The 15,336-nt window shown below is 42.9% G+C and overlaps 1 protein-coding gene across 2 annotated transcripts in view; it reads left to right on the plus strand.

Annotated features, from left to right (window-relative positions):
- The first annotated feature begins 2,631 nt into the window (after window positions 1-2,631).
- Window positions 2,632-15,336, plus strand: part of syt9b (synaptotagmin IXb) — a 49,962-nt gene continuing 37,257 nt past the window's right edge. For both annotated transcript variants that reach the window (XM_066649500.1, XM_066649501.1), the window contains exon 1: window positions 2,632-3,117. In XM_066649500.1, the coding sequence (XP_066505597.1) occupies window positions 2,970-3,117 (148 nt within the window). In that variant the 5' untranslated portion in view covers window positions 2,632-2,969. The remainder of the gene's footprint in view (window positions 3,118-15,336) is intronic.

Consider the following 15,336-nt stretch of genomic DNA (forward strand, 5'->3'; position numbering starts at 1 on the left):
TCAGAACAAAGCTTACAGTTAATGTTCTCCTCCAAGTGTGTTGATGTATCCAATGGCAGTTTGTTAGCTGCTGTTCAAAAGAATCAGAAGCTGTTTTCACAGGTTTAGAGGAAGGAAATCCTATCCTTTAGCCCTTCAGCCCGGAAGTGTTCTTTGTTGCTAAGATCTGTGCTATTATATTGTGTAGAAAACTGCATGCCCACGCTGGCCCCTCGTTTCTCTCACACATCAATGAGCCTTGGGCACCTATCACCCTATCCTTTGTTACCAATTAGCCTTTCTTGGACCGCTTTTGATAGGAACTAATCACTACGTACAGGGAACACCCCACAAGACCTGTAGGTTTGGAGATTCTCTGACCAAAACTTTATTGATATCACAGTTTGGAGCTTTTCAAGGTGCTCAGATCTTTACATTTGCAAATTGTCCTGCTTCCAATATGTGATCTTCAAGAACTGACTGTTCATTTGCAGCTTGGTATGCCGCATTTAATCAGTGTACATGTACGCGTAAGTGTAAGGAATTATAGTCTTTATTGCAGTGTAATGATAGATAGATAGGTAGATAGATAGATAGATAGATAGATAGATAGATAGATAGATAGTGTTTGTATTGCATTATAATGTTGTACATTGCAGTGTTGAATAACAAACACTGGTATTGAACTGTGTCAAACAAACACAATGCCTCAGCTTGGGTCAGATACGGGAGCTGCACAGCTATCAAACAACAGAACACAACAGGGGAGGGCTTTTGATCTGCTCAGTATTGACAGTTTTAGTCAGATTAAAAAAAAAAACACGTATTGACATCCTGTTTGGTTCCCACGGTTTAATGTGGGGATTAAAGGGGCGTGGCCATGCAAAATGGCTTCCTGCTTGACATGCAGTCACCCAGGTGAGAGATATAATGGTAGTTTCAAGAAAAGTTGGGACGCAGTGCAAAATTCAATGATGTGTAAATAATAAATCTATATTTTAATAGAAAACAGTACAAACAACTAAAAGATAATCTTTATTTGTAAAGCACATACATGCAGCTCATAAATGTTGCTTTAACACAAACATGAAATGTAAAAGGGTCAATGGTGTAACCACTATTAGAAACATAATTGAATTAAATAAAAAAATAATAAAACAAAAAATTATAACCACATTTTAAAACAATTAAAGTCAGAATTGGTGAGTGTTAAATGTAAATGAGCCGTGTTAAAGTGACTAAAAAAACTCTAAAGAAATGCTGATTTAAAAAACATTTTTTTTTCTGGAACATGGCTGTATATGAGTGGCACAGTGGCACATCAGGTAGTGTAGCAGTTTCACAGCTCCCAGGTCCTAAAGGTTGTGGGTTCAAGTCCCGCTCCGGGTGTGAGGAGTGTGGTGTGTTCTCCCCGTTTCTGCGTGGGTTTTCTCTGCGTGACTGTCTGTGAGGACTGGTGTGTTCTCCCTGTGTGTGTGGGTTTCCTCCGGGTGACTGTCTGTGAGGACTGTGGTGTGTTCTCCCTGTGTGTGTGTGGGTTTCCTCTGGATGACTGTCTGTGAGGAGTGTTTTGTGCTCTCCCTGTGTCTGCGTGGGTTTCCTCCGGGTGACTGTCTGTGAGGAGTTGGTGTGTTCTCCCTGTGTCTGCGTGGGTTTCCTCCGGGTGACTGTCTGTGAGGAGTGTTTTGTGTTCTCCCTGTGTCTGCGTGGGTTTCCTCCGGGTGACTGTCTGTAAGGAGTGTTTTGTGTTCTCCCTGTGTCTGCGTGGGTTTCTTCCGGGTGACTGTCTGTGAGGAGTGTTTTGTGTTCTCCCTGTGTCTGCATGGGTTTCCTCCGGGTGCTCCGGTTTCCTCCCACAGTCCAAAAACACACGTTGGTAGGTGGTTTGGCGACTCAAAAGTGTCCATAGGTGTGAGTGTGTGTCGTGCTGTGAAGGACTGGCACCCCGTCCATTTATGTGAGGCATTTTCTGTCCTTGTAGAGGTTTTTAGACTTACTTTTTCAAAAGAAAAAATAAACAAAAGAACAAAAAAAATTTAAAAAAAGAACACATCCTGCCTAAAATGACTGTGGTCCTTGTCTTCTTCGAGACAAACGCCACATCAAATCTCCTTCTAATCATGCACTGATGTTAAAACACTTCCCCCTAAACACTCTGCTGCAAAGAAGTGCATAAGTCATGGGAAACACATTTTCCATTTTATCAGCTCCACTGACCATACAGGAGCACTTTGTAGTTTTAAAATTACAAACTGTAGTCACAACAGTCACCAACCAACGTCCAGCACAACACACAGTGCTGAAAATGACTCCCAGCCACCTGCTTTAGACCTGGTGGTCCTCAGTGTTTTGATCATGGGAGAATAAGGTGAAACAGAGTATGCATAGCAACAGATGGACTAAAGTGATTTTTGTATGGTCAGTGGAGCCTGACAAATGGACACTAATTGTGGATTCAAGGAGGTCCTATTTGTGGGTCCTTTAAGAAATCACGTTTCTTGTTCGTGACCAATTTACTACAGCAATAAAAGTGTGTTATTAGTGGATCATTGAGAAGAGGGAGGGGTGGTGGTGGGGTTGCTGAGGAGGGGCTCGCTCAGAAAAGTGAAGGGTCCGAGAAGCGAGCGCGTTCATTCATAAGGGAGGATCGCGCAGCAGCAGTTCCGAAGAATTCGTCGTCCGTTCAGCGGCAAGAGAGCGGCGGGTCAGCACCAACGCCCCGCGGACAGCGCCGAGCACCGGAGCGCGGGAGGAACTTTTGGACTTGGATTCTTGGCGGATGGTGTCTACACTGTGCATTTCTCTCCAGTCAAAGCGCTATGTGCTTTAAAGTGTTGGCTTTTTCTGCTGGATATCTGCGCTAGCCTTGGAAACAAACAGGAAACGCGCGAGGATGAAGTGCGCTCTCCCGGCAGCGCTGAGTCTCTGAGCGCCAGATTGAGCGGTCAGGCAGAGGGTCGCCTGTCCATTCAGGAGGATGCTGTTAGGAAATGCCTGCAGAAAGAGAGGATGAGATTTGTCGAAAGGCGCTGGAGCTCCTGACCGAGCTCTGCTCCTCTGGAGAAGTGCAGAATGACAACTGCATGGATTTTATCTACTATTTCCGAGACCTGGGCAGACCGAGGTTTTCCGACTCCGGTAAGCGTGGACATCCCTCCCCCCCTTCACACCTCCCCCACTCCTCAAGAGTCTTTTCCTTTGCAGTGTGTTGAATTTTTTTAATCCTGAAGTTTGGTCGCACTTTATATTAAGTTTCTGTAAGAACTAATCACAAATGGTCAAAATTGTAATGGTTTTGAGTGAAACGTAGTGGTACAACTTGTGTGATTATGCCTCTTGAGGGTCGTATGGGCATATTTTCCATCACGTTTTTACACAAGACGTATCTGACCCAGCATTTCCAACAGTTCATAATCCATTATTGTGACTTATCACTTCTCTATTCATGATCTTAAGGAGATAATACGTGCTAAGTCATTATTATGAGATAGTAAATCACTATTATGGCTTATGAGTTGTAGTGCCTCATTACCGGGAGATAGTATGTCATCACTGAGATGGTGAGTCGTAAGATCTGGAGCAACCAGAGGCCAGTCATGATTGTGAGAAACTTGTTCAAATTATTATAACTTACTTAATGGCCATATCTAGAGACACAGTCCAGGTTCCGTACACTTTCCCCAGTTCCCTGAGGTTCATTTTGGTTCTGGAGTCTTTGTGGTGGGAAAAATTGCTACATGTATTTGTAATACTCCACCAATAGACTTGTTTTCAAAAGCTAAGCTGAGGACATGTGCTGCTGGACTTTGTCCCTGTGGAAATAGGGCCATTTTCAAGTCACTTCAGTCCACACTGTAAAAAATTGCTACAGTATTTTACTGTAAATTATTGTATTATTCGATTACAGTAATATGCTGTAAATTTGAAATACAGTAGTGTTCTTGTAAAAATACGGTAAATGGCTGGGAACTCTGCTGCCAGTATTTTACTGTAAATCACAGTATTTACAGTAAATTATTGTATTATTCAATTACAGTAATATGCTGTAAATTTGAAATACAGTAGTGTTCCTGTAAAAATACAATAAATGGCTGGGAACTCTGCTGCCAGTATTTTACTGTAAAAATTACAAGAAAATTTTACAGTGCATCTTTCTCATAGCTTCAACATATTTACACTCACTAAACTACAGCCAATAAAACTAGTTGATGACACACACAAAAAAAGAACACCCAGGCACCCAGAAAATAACTGCCCCCAGAAAGGACTTGTTGATGTAGGGTAAGCATTTTTCTGTCACCTTCTTGGACTGTTACACACTGCTCACAGAAGGATCCCATTGCTTTACAAAGCCATTTTCAGAGGCAGCTGTGAAAGCCACGCCTGTAGATGTGGAGATGGACTTTGTGGAGGAGCCCCACCCATTTACTGACAATAAGTGCTTTCACATCCCAACTGGAAGCATTAAGCCCACTTCTCTGCTCTCATATATTTATATATTTATGTTTATATTATGTCTCACTCACAATAACAGGTTATGTCATGGTAGAAAATATTCATTTGTTGTAATTGACTCCATCTGATTGACAATGATTATGATAATGATAGTCTCTAGCAATAAAAGTAGCAGTCTGTTAGAAAATGTAGTAATAAATAATTTCTAAATTCCAGAACTCAAAATAGCATCTGCAACTAATTATCTCCCAATATCATCAGTGTATCAAATGGCACCAACTTCTAACTTCTGAGCTTTGAATGTGTGGAAGGTAAAGTCTGGAGATTGCTTTAATGAAACTGACCGCCGGTCTCAACAACTATGGAAACTGTTATAAGGAAAAACGGTGAACACAGTAAACAATGAGACCTTTGATCATGGCCTGTTTTGACTTGAAATGAAACTGAATGGTAAATGAGAATCAGAAATGAAGGGCGGTCTTTGAATTTAGCCAGGGACTGCTGCATGAATTATGAATGGAAGCTTTAGGAGAGAAGTTTAATGTAATTTCCATTCGAATTTGTATCCCAAAGTTGCATTAGCGTGTCTCTTTGTCGTCTTCGTGGGGAAAGCATGGCAGTCCAGAGATGACGTGTACTGCATGACCTGATAGATGTGCCCAGCTGAAGCCGGTGATCTTTCACTGGACAGTTAGTTTACTACAGACTCAGGCCAGTAAAAGGTCACAATTTTTTTTAACTTTGGATAAAGGGCAGCATGTGCCCATGTCGAACTAGAGACAATAACCGAGCTACGTCATTAGAACTTTGTAACTGTCCAAAGAACAACAAAGTGCCCAAACGGTGGTTTTACGCAAGTCCAAAACCTTCTTGAATTAATTGGAAGTAAATGTAGGTAGATTTTATTCAAAGCCAGAGCATTGCTATTGGTCCATCTGTTGTGAACATTCCACAAAGTGTAAAGAGCAGCTGTGTTAAACAAATGGAAAAACACTGGGAAAGTGTGAAGGTTCATCGCTGGTCCTCGACAGTTACAGGCCGAATTCATTAGCCTTTATTTCATTTGCTGCTGAGAATTCATTAGGTCTGATTTAATTAGGTCACCTGCAGGGCTTTCCAAAGGTCCCCCTGCTTTATCCATATATCTCACCTGCTGGTCACATATTTAAACAGGAAGTGAGTAAGGTGTTAGCATGCTATCATTGAAAATATAGATTATTTTGAGAAAAAAAGTCTATGGAGCAGAGCACTGAAGAGTTATGTGCCATATTCAACCTCTGTGTTATTTTTATGATATTGTTAATGCCATTGCCAGCAGCATCCACAATAACCCATTCCCCCTTGGGTCCCTTACATCCGGCCCTATGCCTTTTATCCTACATTTATCTTAGGATTGCACAAAGGTCTACAGCAGCTGCCATATCCCCCACCACCCTTCCACCCCCTTACCCAGAATGGACTGTCTTCAAATGGTGGTTGTCCTTAGAGACCACTATATATTTGAAGTCTGATAGCTCTGCTGTTGAAGGGTTATTGAACCGTGCTCACAATTCCTTTCCCCTAAGAGAAGTTACACAAGAATCTAATGAAAGTGAGCAGCTGAGACTAACCTCTGCACGGGATACAAGAAATCTCAGGAAATATATGTCCAGCCCAAAGGGGACCAGGAGAAGCTCCTTTACGACACCAACGGTGTGGTGTAATAGAGCCCAAGGGAGCACGGCTTTGTCAGACGTTAATAACACAATGCTGTAATATTTATGGGACTGTTGGAACTGCTCATGCCATTGAATATTTTGGCCTGTGTGTAGAAAACGTGCATTACTGACCAGCTACTGTTTACATTATGCTCTTATGCGGTGGTCAGTGTGTATATAGGGAGCATCTTTTAAGTCGTAGTTCATGCCGAAATCAAATTACCACAGTTTTTCCATCATCTCTAATGCAGCTGCAGGATGAGACTCAGGAGTTAAGGGCTTATGTAGCTATGTAAAAGGTTTATGGTCACTCATTAGCTTTGTGCTAAGTGCCTATCTAAATTATCAGGAACTTACACATATATTTCATAGTACAACCATCCTGTTCCACCTTAAATGGAGCATCGGCACTCAAGCCTCTTTTTTTTATGTCCTGTTCCACATTAAATGGTAATGCAGATGTCTTATCAGTGTGTGGGGGAAAATAAGCAGCACTGTTTGGGTGGCTGGGTGATTGTGAAACTGTCTACAGGTGTGAGTGTGAGAGTGAATGGGTGAGTGAGTGAAACTGCCCACAGATGTGAGAGTGAACTGGTGAGATAGTGAAATTGCCCACAGATGTGAGAGTGAATGGGTGAGTGGGTGAAACTGCCCACAGATGTGAGAGTAAATGGGTGAGTGAGTGAAACTGCTCACAGATGTGAGTGTGAGAGTGAACTGATGAGAGAGTGCAGTTGCCCGCAGATGTGAGAGTGATTGGGTGAGTGGGTGAAATTGCCCACAGATGTGAGAGTAAATGGGTGAGTGAGTGAAACTGCTCACAGATGTGTATGAGAGTGAACTGATGAGAGAGTGAAACTGCCCACAGATGTGAGAGTGAATGGGTGAGTGTGTAAAACTGACCACAGATGTGAGAGTAAATGGGTGAGTGAGTGAAACTGCTCACAGATGTGAGTATGAGAGTGAATGTGTGAGTGAAACTTCCTACGGATGAGAGTGTGAGAGTGAATGGGTGAGCGAGTGAAACTGCCCACAAATGTGAGAGTGAATTGGTGAGCAAGTGAAGCTGCCCACTAATGTGAGAGTGAATGGGTGAGCGAGTGAAACTGCCCACAGATGTGAGAGTGAATGGGTGAGTGAGTGAAACGGCCCACAAATGTGAGAGTGAATGGGTGAGTGAGTTAAACTGCCCTCAGATGTGAGAGTGTGAGAGTGAATGGGGGAGCGAATGAAACGGCCCACAAATGTGAGAGTGGGTGGGTGAGTGAGTGAAACTGCCCACAGATGTGAGAGTGAATGGGTGAGCGAGTGAAACTGCCCACAAATGTGAGAGTAAGTGGGTGAGCGAGTGAAACTGCACACATATGTGAGAGTGAATGGGTGAGCGAGTGAAACGGCCCACAAATGTGAGAGTGAGTGGGTGAGTGAGTGAAACTGCCCTCAGGTGTGAGAGTGAATGGGTGAGTGAGTGAAACTGCCCTCAGATGTGAGAGTGAATGGGTGAGCGAGTGAAACTGCCCTCAGATGTGAGAGTGAATGGGTGAGCGAGTGAAACTGCCCTCAGATGTGAGAGTGAATGGGTGAGCGAGTGAAACTGCCCTCAGATGTGAGAGTGAATGGGTGAGTGAGTGAAACTGCCCTCAGATGTGAGAGTGAATGGGTGAGCGAGTGAAACTGCCCACAGATGTGAGAGTGAATGGGTGAGCAAGTGAAACTGCCCACAAATGTGAAAGTGAATGGGTGAGCGAGTCAGACTGTCCACAGGTGTGAGTGCGTGAATGAGTGAAAGTGTGAAACTATGCATAGGTGTTAGTGCGTGAATGAGTGAAAGTGTGAAACTGTGCACAGGTGTGAGTGCGTGAATGAGTGAAAGTGTGAAACTGCACAAGTGTGAGTGTGTGAATGAGTGAAAGTGTGAAACTATGCACAAGTGTGAGTGTGTGAATGAGCGAAAGTGTGAAACTATGCACAGGTGTGAGTGCGTGAATTAGTGAAAGTGTGAAACTATGCACAGGTGTGAGTACGTGAAAGAGTGAAAGTGTGAAACTATGCACAAGTGTGAGTGCGTGAATGAGTGAAAGTGTGAAACTATGCACAGGTGTGAGTGCGTGAATTAGAAAGTGTGAAACTATGCACAGGTGTGAGTGCGTGAATGAGTGAAATTGTGAAACTATGCACAGGTGTGAGTGCGTGAATGAGTGAAAGTGTGAAACTATGCACAGGTGTGAGTGCGTGAATGAGTGAAAGTGTGAAACTGTGCACAGGTGTTAGTGGGTGAATGAGTGAAAGTGTGAAACTGTGATAGGTGTGAGTGCGTGAATGAGTGAAAGTGTGAAACTATGCACAGGTGTGAGTGCGTGAATGAGTGAAAGTGTGAAACTGTGCACAGGTGTGAGTGAACGAGTGCTTTGTATATTTAATGACTGAGGGCAGGCACTGAACCCATTGCAACCCTGATCAGGAAGAAATGATTAAATGAATGAACTAACTAACTAGATTTTTGGCTGAACTGTCACTTTTTAAAGGAGCAATCAGTAATTTTCTCCAGTGATTTTCCATGTTATGAATCAGCCATTACACTGACACCTAGTAGCCTGGATGTGTCAATGGCTTTGCACTACTCTGTAGAACAGTAAGTGCTTTAGTCAGGGACAGGAACTCATTTGATTCTTCATCTCATGTTAGTTGCACTTCATAGATACAATGATGAAAAAATAAATAACCTCACACCTATTTGGTGGAAAAAATGACTTATTGCGCATTTAAGTCAAAGATGCTCATGTCTTCCTCTGCTTCCATGTCTAGGCTTTGTGGTTTAGTTGGAGGAGAGTTTAATGGCTTGTCTTGTGAATATTTATCTTCTCTGTGGTTGAGAACATCTCTCCGTCCTCCAGTCCTTGATTTGATTCAACCCAGTGCTCTGTGAGAGCCTCGTCTGTAACACTTAAGGCCTCACGCCACACCTTCAAATTTAGATCAGCGGTTGACAGAGGTGCTGAAAATCACCAGCTGCTGTTAGAAGAGAGTCGAGCTGTGGAATGGAATGCCGTTGACGCACTGTATGTCATAACTTCATATGCCCATGCGAGTGTGGGGGCTCATGCACATGCTTCTTAAAAGGCCTGTATCCTGTATTTACTTTTCCTTGAAGTCCACTCACATTAATGATCATTTGTGGTGGTCTGCCTGTATTTCATGATTTTTAACTTCACTATGGATGGATATTACTGTAGTTTGAATAGGAAAGTGACACATAGAGGTGTTGGTTTTTGTGACATCATAAAAACAGCAACCTCAAAATGAGCCATTAAAGGGAGATATATATTTCCCTCGTATTTTATCCTTATGTTTGAGGTTTCCTTACGGTGTGCTCCTTAAAAATAATCAGACTGTGTTACTGTTCCTTTAAAACTGCTTTCTACAGTGGTTACTTGTGCTCTATCGCCCCATACTCAGTATGAATGGATGGTGGCCAGGTGATGTAGACTCATGCTCTGTGCAAAATTGTTCCCTAGTCACTTTTAACCTAGGCGCCTTTCCACTGCATGGAACCTACATGACTCGGCTAGTCTATTTTGCATTTCCACTGGCCATATCTGGTCCTGGGAACCAGGTACTTTTTCAGTCCCTGCTCATGCCGGGTTCCAACCGAGTTGAGTAGGTGCTAAGTGTAAACTCTGCATGTAGAGACCTGTCAATTACCACAAATTGTAGAGCTCCATAACTCACCTGTTGGAAAATCTCTGAAGTTACGACTAGTTTCACATTTATTTTTATCCGACTCACAGCTTATAACATTACCCTGAGGTGTTCTGAAGAGGTTTCAAAGAGTCTAAGTCTGTGGCCAACTAAACTTTCCAGCAAAATTCCAACATGCCACGAAGAAAACATATCTGTGAGAACTGGGGCACAGAACCGTGTTCAGTCCAAAAAAAGCCCTCTGTGGATACACAACGAATAAACAGTGCCTGACTTTACCGCCCGTGTTGTTGTGGTTTCAAAGCCTGCGGTTTCTCTTTGAGACAGGGTTATGCAATGTCACAGTTCCATTCGGCCGGGGAGCTGCACTAGTGGAAAAGCAACGAGCTAAAAGTGAGATCAAGTTGAGTCAAGCCGATCCAACACAGTGGAAAAGCCCCATATATAGTGCACTATTTTGGGGTTCTGATATTGTAATGCAAATATATGCTTCAAATGTTGTGTATGTGTACAATTTAAAGCCCATGCATGAGCCAAGACAAATATGACCCTTGCAATTCAATGATAATAGAGTGATATTTTGTGCTGATAATTATTTCATGTAATTAAGGTGTTCGCTTCTAAGGCCTACACTCATGTATGATTGATGGGGGATCCTCCATTGAAGCCAAACCACATTAAACCTGTCTAAGCCTACAATAACAAAAAAAAAGAAAGATATATAGCTCACACTAGCGGTCTGTTTCTAGGCATCGCTTTGCTTGTTTATGACACTGTATTTTAAAATCTCCGTCCAAGGTGTGCTAACCAGTAATGTTCAGCACTGCCAGTTAGGTAATAAGCAATAACATTTGTTCTGCCTTGAAGGCAGCTCAACCTCCTGAACCATTTTATGTAGTGGTTCTTCACACAAGCTTTATGGGATGTCTGTATTACCCTTCATTTACCAATCCCAAATAAGCTGCATTTTGTGTAATATGTAGGCTGTGACTATCTGTAGGCACTTGAACGATTTTATTTTTCAGTCTAAAGCTTAAGATATGACATTAGCTCATGAAGAAAGAGATCAAATAGGTGACCATAAGTCCTCTTTTCCTTTTCCCTCTTTAAAAGATGTGAAACATGCATCTCCAGAGCCTACCTGGAGTCACTAGGCGCAAGGCGAGAATACACCCTGGAGGGGGCTCACACATTCGCTCACACACTCACACCTACGGACACTTTGGAGTCGCCAATTCACCTACCAACGTGTGTTCTTGGACCGTGGGAGGAAACCGGAGCATCCAGAGGAAACCCACGCAGACACAGGGAGAACACATCACACTCCTCACAGACACAGACAGTCACCCGGAGCGGGAATCGAACCCACAACCTCCAGGTCCCTGGAGCTGTGTGACTGCGAAACCTACCTGCTGCGCCACCGTGCCGCCCGGTTTGACATTCATTATTTTATTGATGTATTGTTTATTTTTTTGTTTTTGTTTACACTGGCATTAATATTAATATAATATAATAACAGGTAAAAGGTGTTAAAAGTAAACTTTTTTCTATTCTTTTGCTTGTTTACTTGTTTTAAGACAAGTTCAAATGAAAAGATTGCTTTAGCAGTACAGGCTAAGCTAAAGCTGTTTATTAATCTTGGTAAATGAGTACATGTCTATGTATTAATATTCATTAATGCAGTTAAAGGATTTTAGAAATGTTTGATTCCCTGGGAACACTTTGAAATAAGGGTACATTAAGTAACCTTACTACAGATGGTATTAAGTAACAGGACAATAATTAGCATTACTAAAAAAGAATGCTAATCAATGCTAATTCTTGTTTCTTAGCATTGCTTAATGATTAATTGTGTTAGCCCACTGGTGGCCTAAAACTAAGGCTCTGCAGACAGATATTATTGGAACCTACACATTCTTGCTTCCTACTCCTGTGCACTTATTAACACCAAGCGTAAAGCTGATTTGATGTCGTGCTAATCTATCGCTAAGGCCTTTAGCAAAGAAAGACTTCTGCTTTTAGACAGAGGTCATTCACTGGCTGTTTATGATTCACAAATTCAAACCCTCTCAGCTATAGAAATGACCGTTTATTCCTTTCTACATCAGTAGGCCCTACAGGGGGTCCCCTCAGCCTGTTCACTTCACTACAGCACAGACTAGTGACTCTACACTAATGACAGTCTCAGTGGAGGTGCTTCCGAAAACATCAGAGGGAAAAATGTTTCATATGAGGGACGTGGTGGGCATTTTAGAGGCATTTCTGACACAGAGTGGTCTTTAGATTCAAATGTGTGAATATAGTGGTTAAATGGAGACAGAGCTTCCAAACTCCGGGGGAGATGCACAGCTGCAGTCAGCTTACTGCTATGTGAAAGTGTGTGTGTGTGTGTGTGTGTGTGTGTTTTTCCTTCCTCAAACAGTGCTCTGTCTGTGCTCTTTTCATTAGAGCGGTGGGAGTGAGTGAAATATAAAGACGGAAACACAGAAACGTCTTTGAAGTCAACTCCAAAAGGCATGTTAATCACTCAGGAAACTTGAACAAAACCACCTTTTATGCAGCTTCCATGTCCTTCTCTCGGCCTAACAAGATCTAAAGATGATCCCTGAGAGATTTCACACAAATCCTCATCATCGGTTTAGAATCCACTGTAGGAGAAATGCATGACGGGACAGGACCGTTAAACAAATAAACCAAACTCTCAGAAGCATAAGTTTACTATCCTCTTAACGCTCTTAATATCTACCCTTTTTCAATTAAACATAAAGAAAGGAACCTGTAAGTTTTGTTGTAACGAGTCTTAGAATTAACAACAACATTACAACAACATGACTCCATCATATTTGTCAAAAAAGCAGCAGGCCTTATATTCCTCACATGCCTTAATTATGTTTTGTAGTTATTGAAGTGGATGATTTTCATGCTATTGATATTTATTTATTCATTCATTCATTATCTGTAAGCGCTTATCCAATTCAGGGACGCGGTGGGTCCAGAGCCTACCTGGAATCATTGGGCGCAAGGCGGGAATACACCCTGGAGGGTGCACCAGTCCTACACAGACACACACACACATTCACTCACACACTCGGACACTTTTGAGTCACCAATCCACCTACCAACGAGTGTTTTTGGAGTGTGGGAGGAAACCAGAGGAAACCCACGCAGACACAGGGAGAACACACCACACTCCTCACAGACAGTCACCCAGAGGAAATCCACGCAGACACAGGGAGAACACACCACACTCCTCACAAACAGTCACCCGGAGGAAATCCACGCAGACACGGGGAGAACACACCACACTCCTCACAGACAGTCACCCGGAGGAAATCCACGCAGACACAGGGAGAACACACCACACTCCTCACAGACAGTCACCCGGAGGAAACCCACGCAGACACAGGGAGAACACACCACACTCCTCACAGACAGTCACCCGGAGGAAACCCACGCAGACACAGGGAGAACACACCACACTCCTCACAGACAGTCACCCGGAGGAAACCCACGCAGACACAGGGAGAACACACCACACTCCTCACAGACAGTCACCCGGAGGAAACCCACGCAGACACAGGGAGAACACACCACACTCCTCACAGACAGTCACCCGGAGGAAACCCACGCAGACACAGGGAGAACACACCACACTCCTCACAGACAGTCACCCGGAGGAAACCCAGGCAGACACAGGGAGAACACACCACACTCCTCACAGACAGTCACCCGAAGCGGGAATCGAACCCACAACCTCCAGGCCCCTGGAGCTGTGTGACTGTGACACTACCTGCTGTTTCCTCCGGGGTCCCACAGGGAGAAAACATGGTAGGTGAATTGACTTCTCTAATAACTGTCCAGGTGTGTAAGTGAATAAGTGTGTGTCCAGATATGGATTGGCGCTCTGTTCTGGGTGAAATCCTAGTGCCCGATGCAGTCCTCCAGGTGGACGGTCGTTCCTGGTCAGCCCGATTGGCTTTTTTTTGGATAAACACCATCTATATTATTACACATGTTTTATATTTAGTTTATGACCAATGTCCCCACAGCAATGTGTCTGCTTCTATTTAACAGACCAACGTTCAGTTCCCTGCCCTGGTAAACACTCCATAACTACACCACGCATTAGTCCAACTAGTCCTAGCTGTTGTACAGTGTCTCAGGAAGGAGGCGAAATATTCAAAACCCATCCATTTATATATCCACGTCATCCTCTTCGAGATCACACTGGATCACAGGGTCTTTTTGGACTGTGGAAGGAAACCAGAGCATCCAGAAGAAACCCACATAGACATGGGGAAACTCCTCGAAGACAGTGACCCCACGTGCCCAAGACCCCAACCCTCAGGATCTGTGTTTCATTGACACTAAACCTGCGGTGCAGCCATGACCCCTTGTATTCATAACCATTTCATGTCCTGTCAACTTTCTCTGATCTTACTTTTTTAAATCATCTGACATCTGTTTCTGTGATTTCTGTGGAATTACTCTTAGATATAGGACTGAGGAATGGAAGGCCACCCCCACCTGGGAGTTTAAAAGGCTAATTGAGAACATCCTTCAGAAAGTGTATGGAAAATGCTGACAGTTCTCTTCCTTGCCTTCAAGCTGAAAGAAATTCTAAGCAGCCAATAACACTTCACCTCTCTCTCCCCGGTGTGGTCTAGTGGAACTGGCACCTCTGCATCTTTTGAACTTGTTTGATATTTGTGGAAGGTTCATTCATGTGTTTCACCGTCCATGATCCTCAGCTCATTGCAAACACACAGTAACTGCTATGTTTTTCGTTGTGTTTATATTCCAGATGCATAATGATTGCACGTTTTTTTATTATTATTATTTATTTATTTCCTCCTCCTTCTTATTGATCTTTGGGTTAAGATCTGTTTGGCTGCCCTCTAGCATGCTGAGGTTGTAATATCCCAAATAGCCTCAATTTTCAACATGCCAGAAACTTTCAAGGCTGAACCCTGGTGTACATTGGGGAATGAAATGAGCTAACATAATATACTTTATTTTCTTTGGTGCACTGCACTAGCAGAGAGTGTTAATCAACATGGATGGCCCTCAGCAGTATGCATGAATGCTACGTGCATGGAAAAGTAATTATACCAGGCAGGTATCATAGCATATTCTCATGATTCTTGTGTATTTGTCTTATACACAGTGCAAGTCGAGTTCTTTAAATGCTTAGTTATTGTCTAAGTGGAGCATAATAGTTCCACTTGATGGTAATATTTCCTTTGGCAAGTGATATTTAGACTGGATAATAGCTTCCTTAATGGTTAGTTAAAATGTTTGAGTAGTTACATTATCATAAGGGAGTAGCATGGGAAGGCTGGTAATATTTTAATTTAAAAACTACATTCCTATTGGCTAGCAACATTTCAAATCTCATTGATAGTGACATTTTTGGCAAGTAACATTTCAGTTAATTAATAACATTTGGATGTTAACAGTTGGATGGTAACATTCCTATTAGCTTTTCCCAGCTAGAAATATTTGG

This window comes from Hoplias malabaricus, chromosome 17 (assembly GCF_029633855.1).
Source record: "Hoplias malabaricus isolate fHopMal1 chromosome 17, fHopMal1.hap1, whole genome shotgun sequence".
NCBI lineage: Eukaryota > Metazoa > Chordata > Actinopteri > Characiformes > Erythrinidae > Hoplias > Hoplias malabaricus.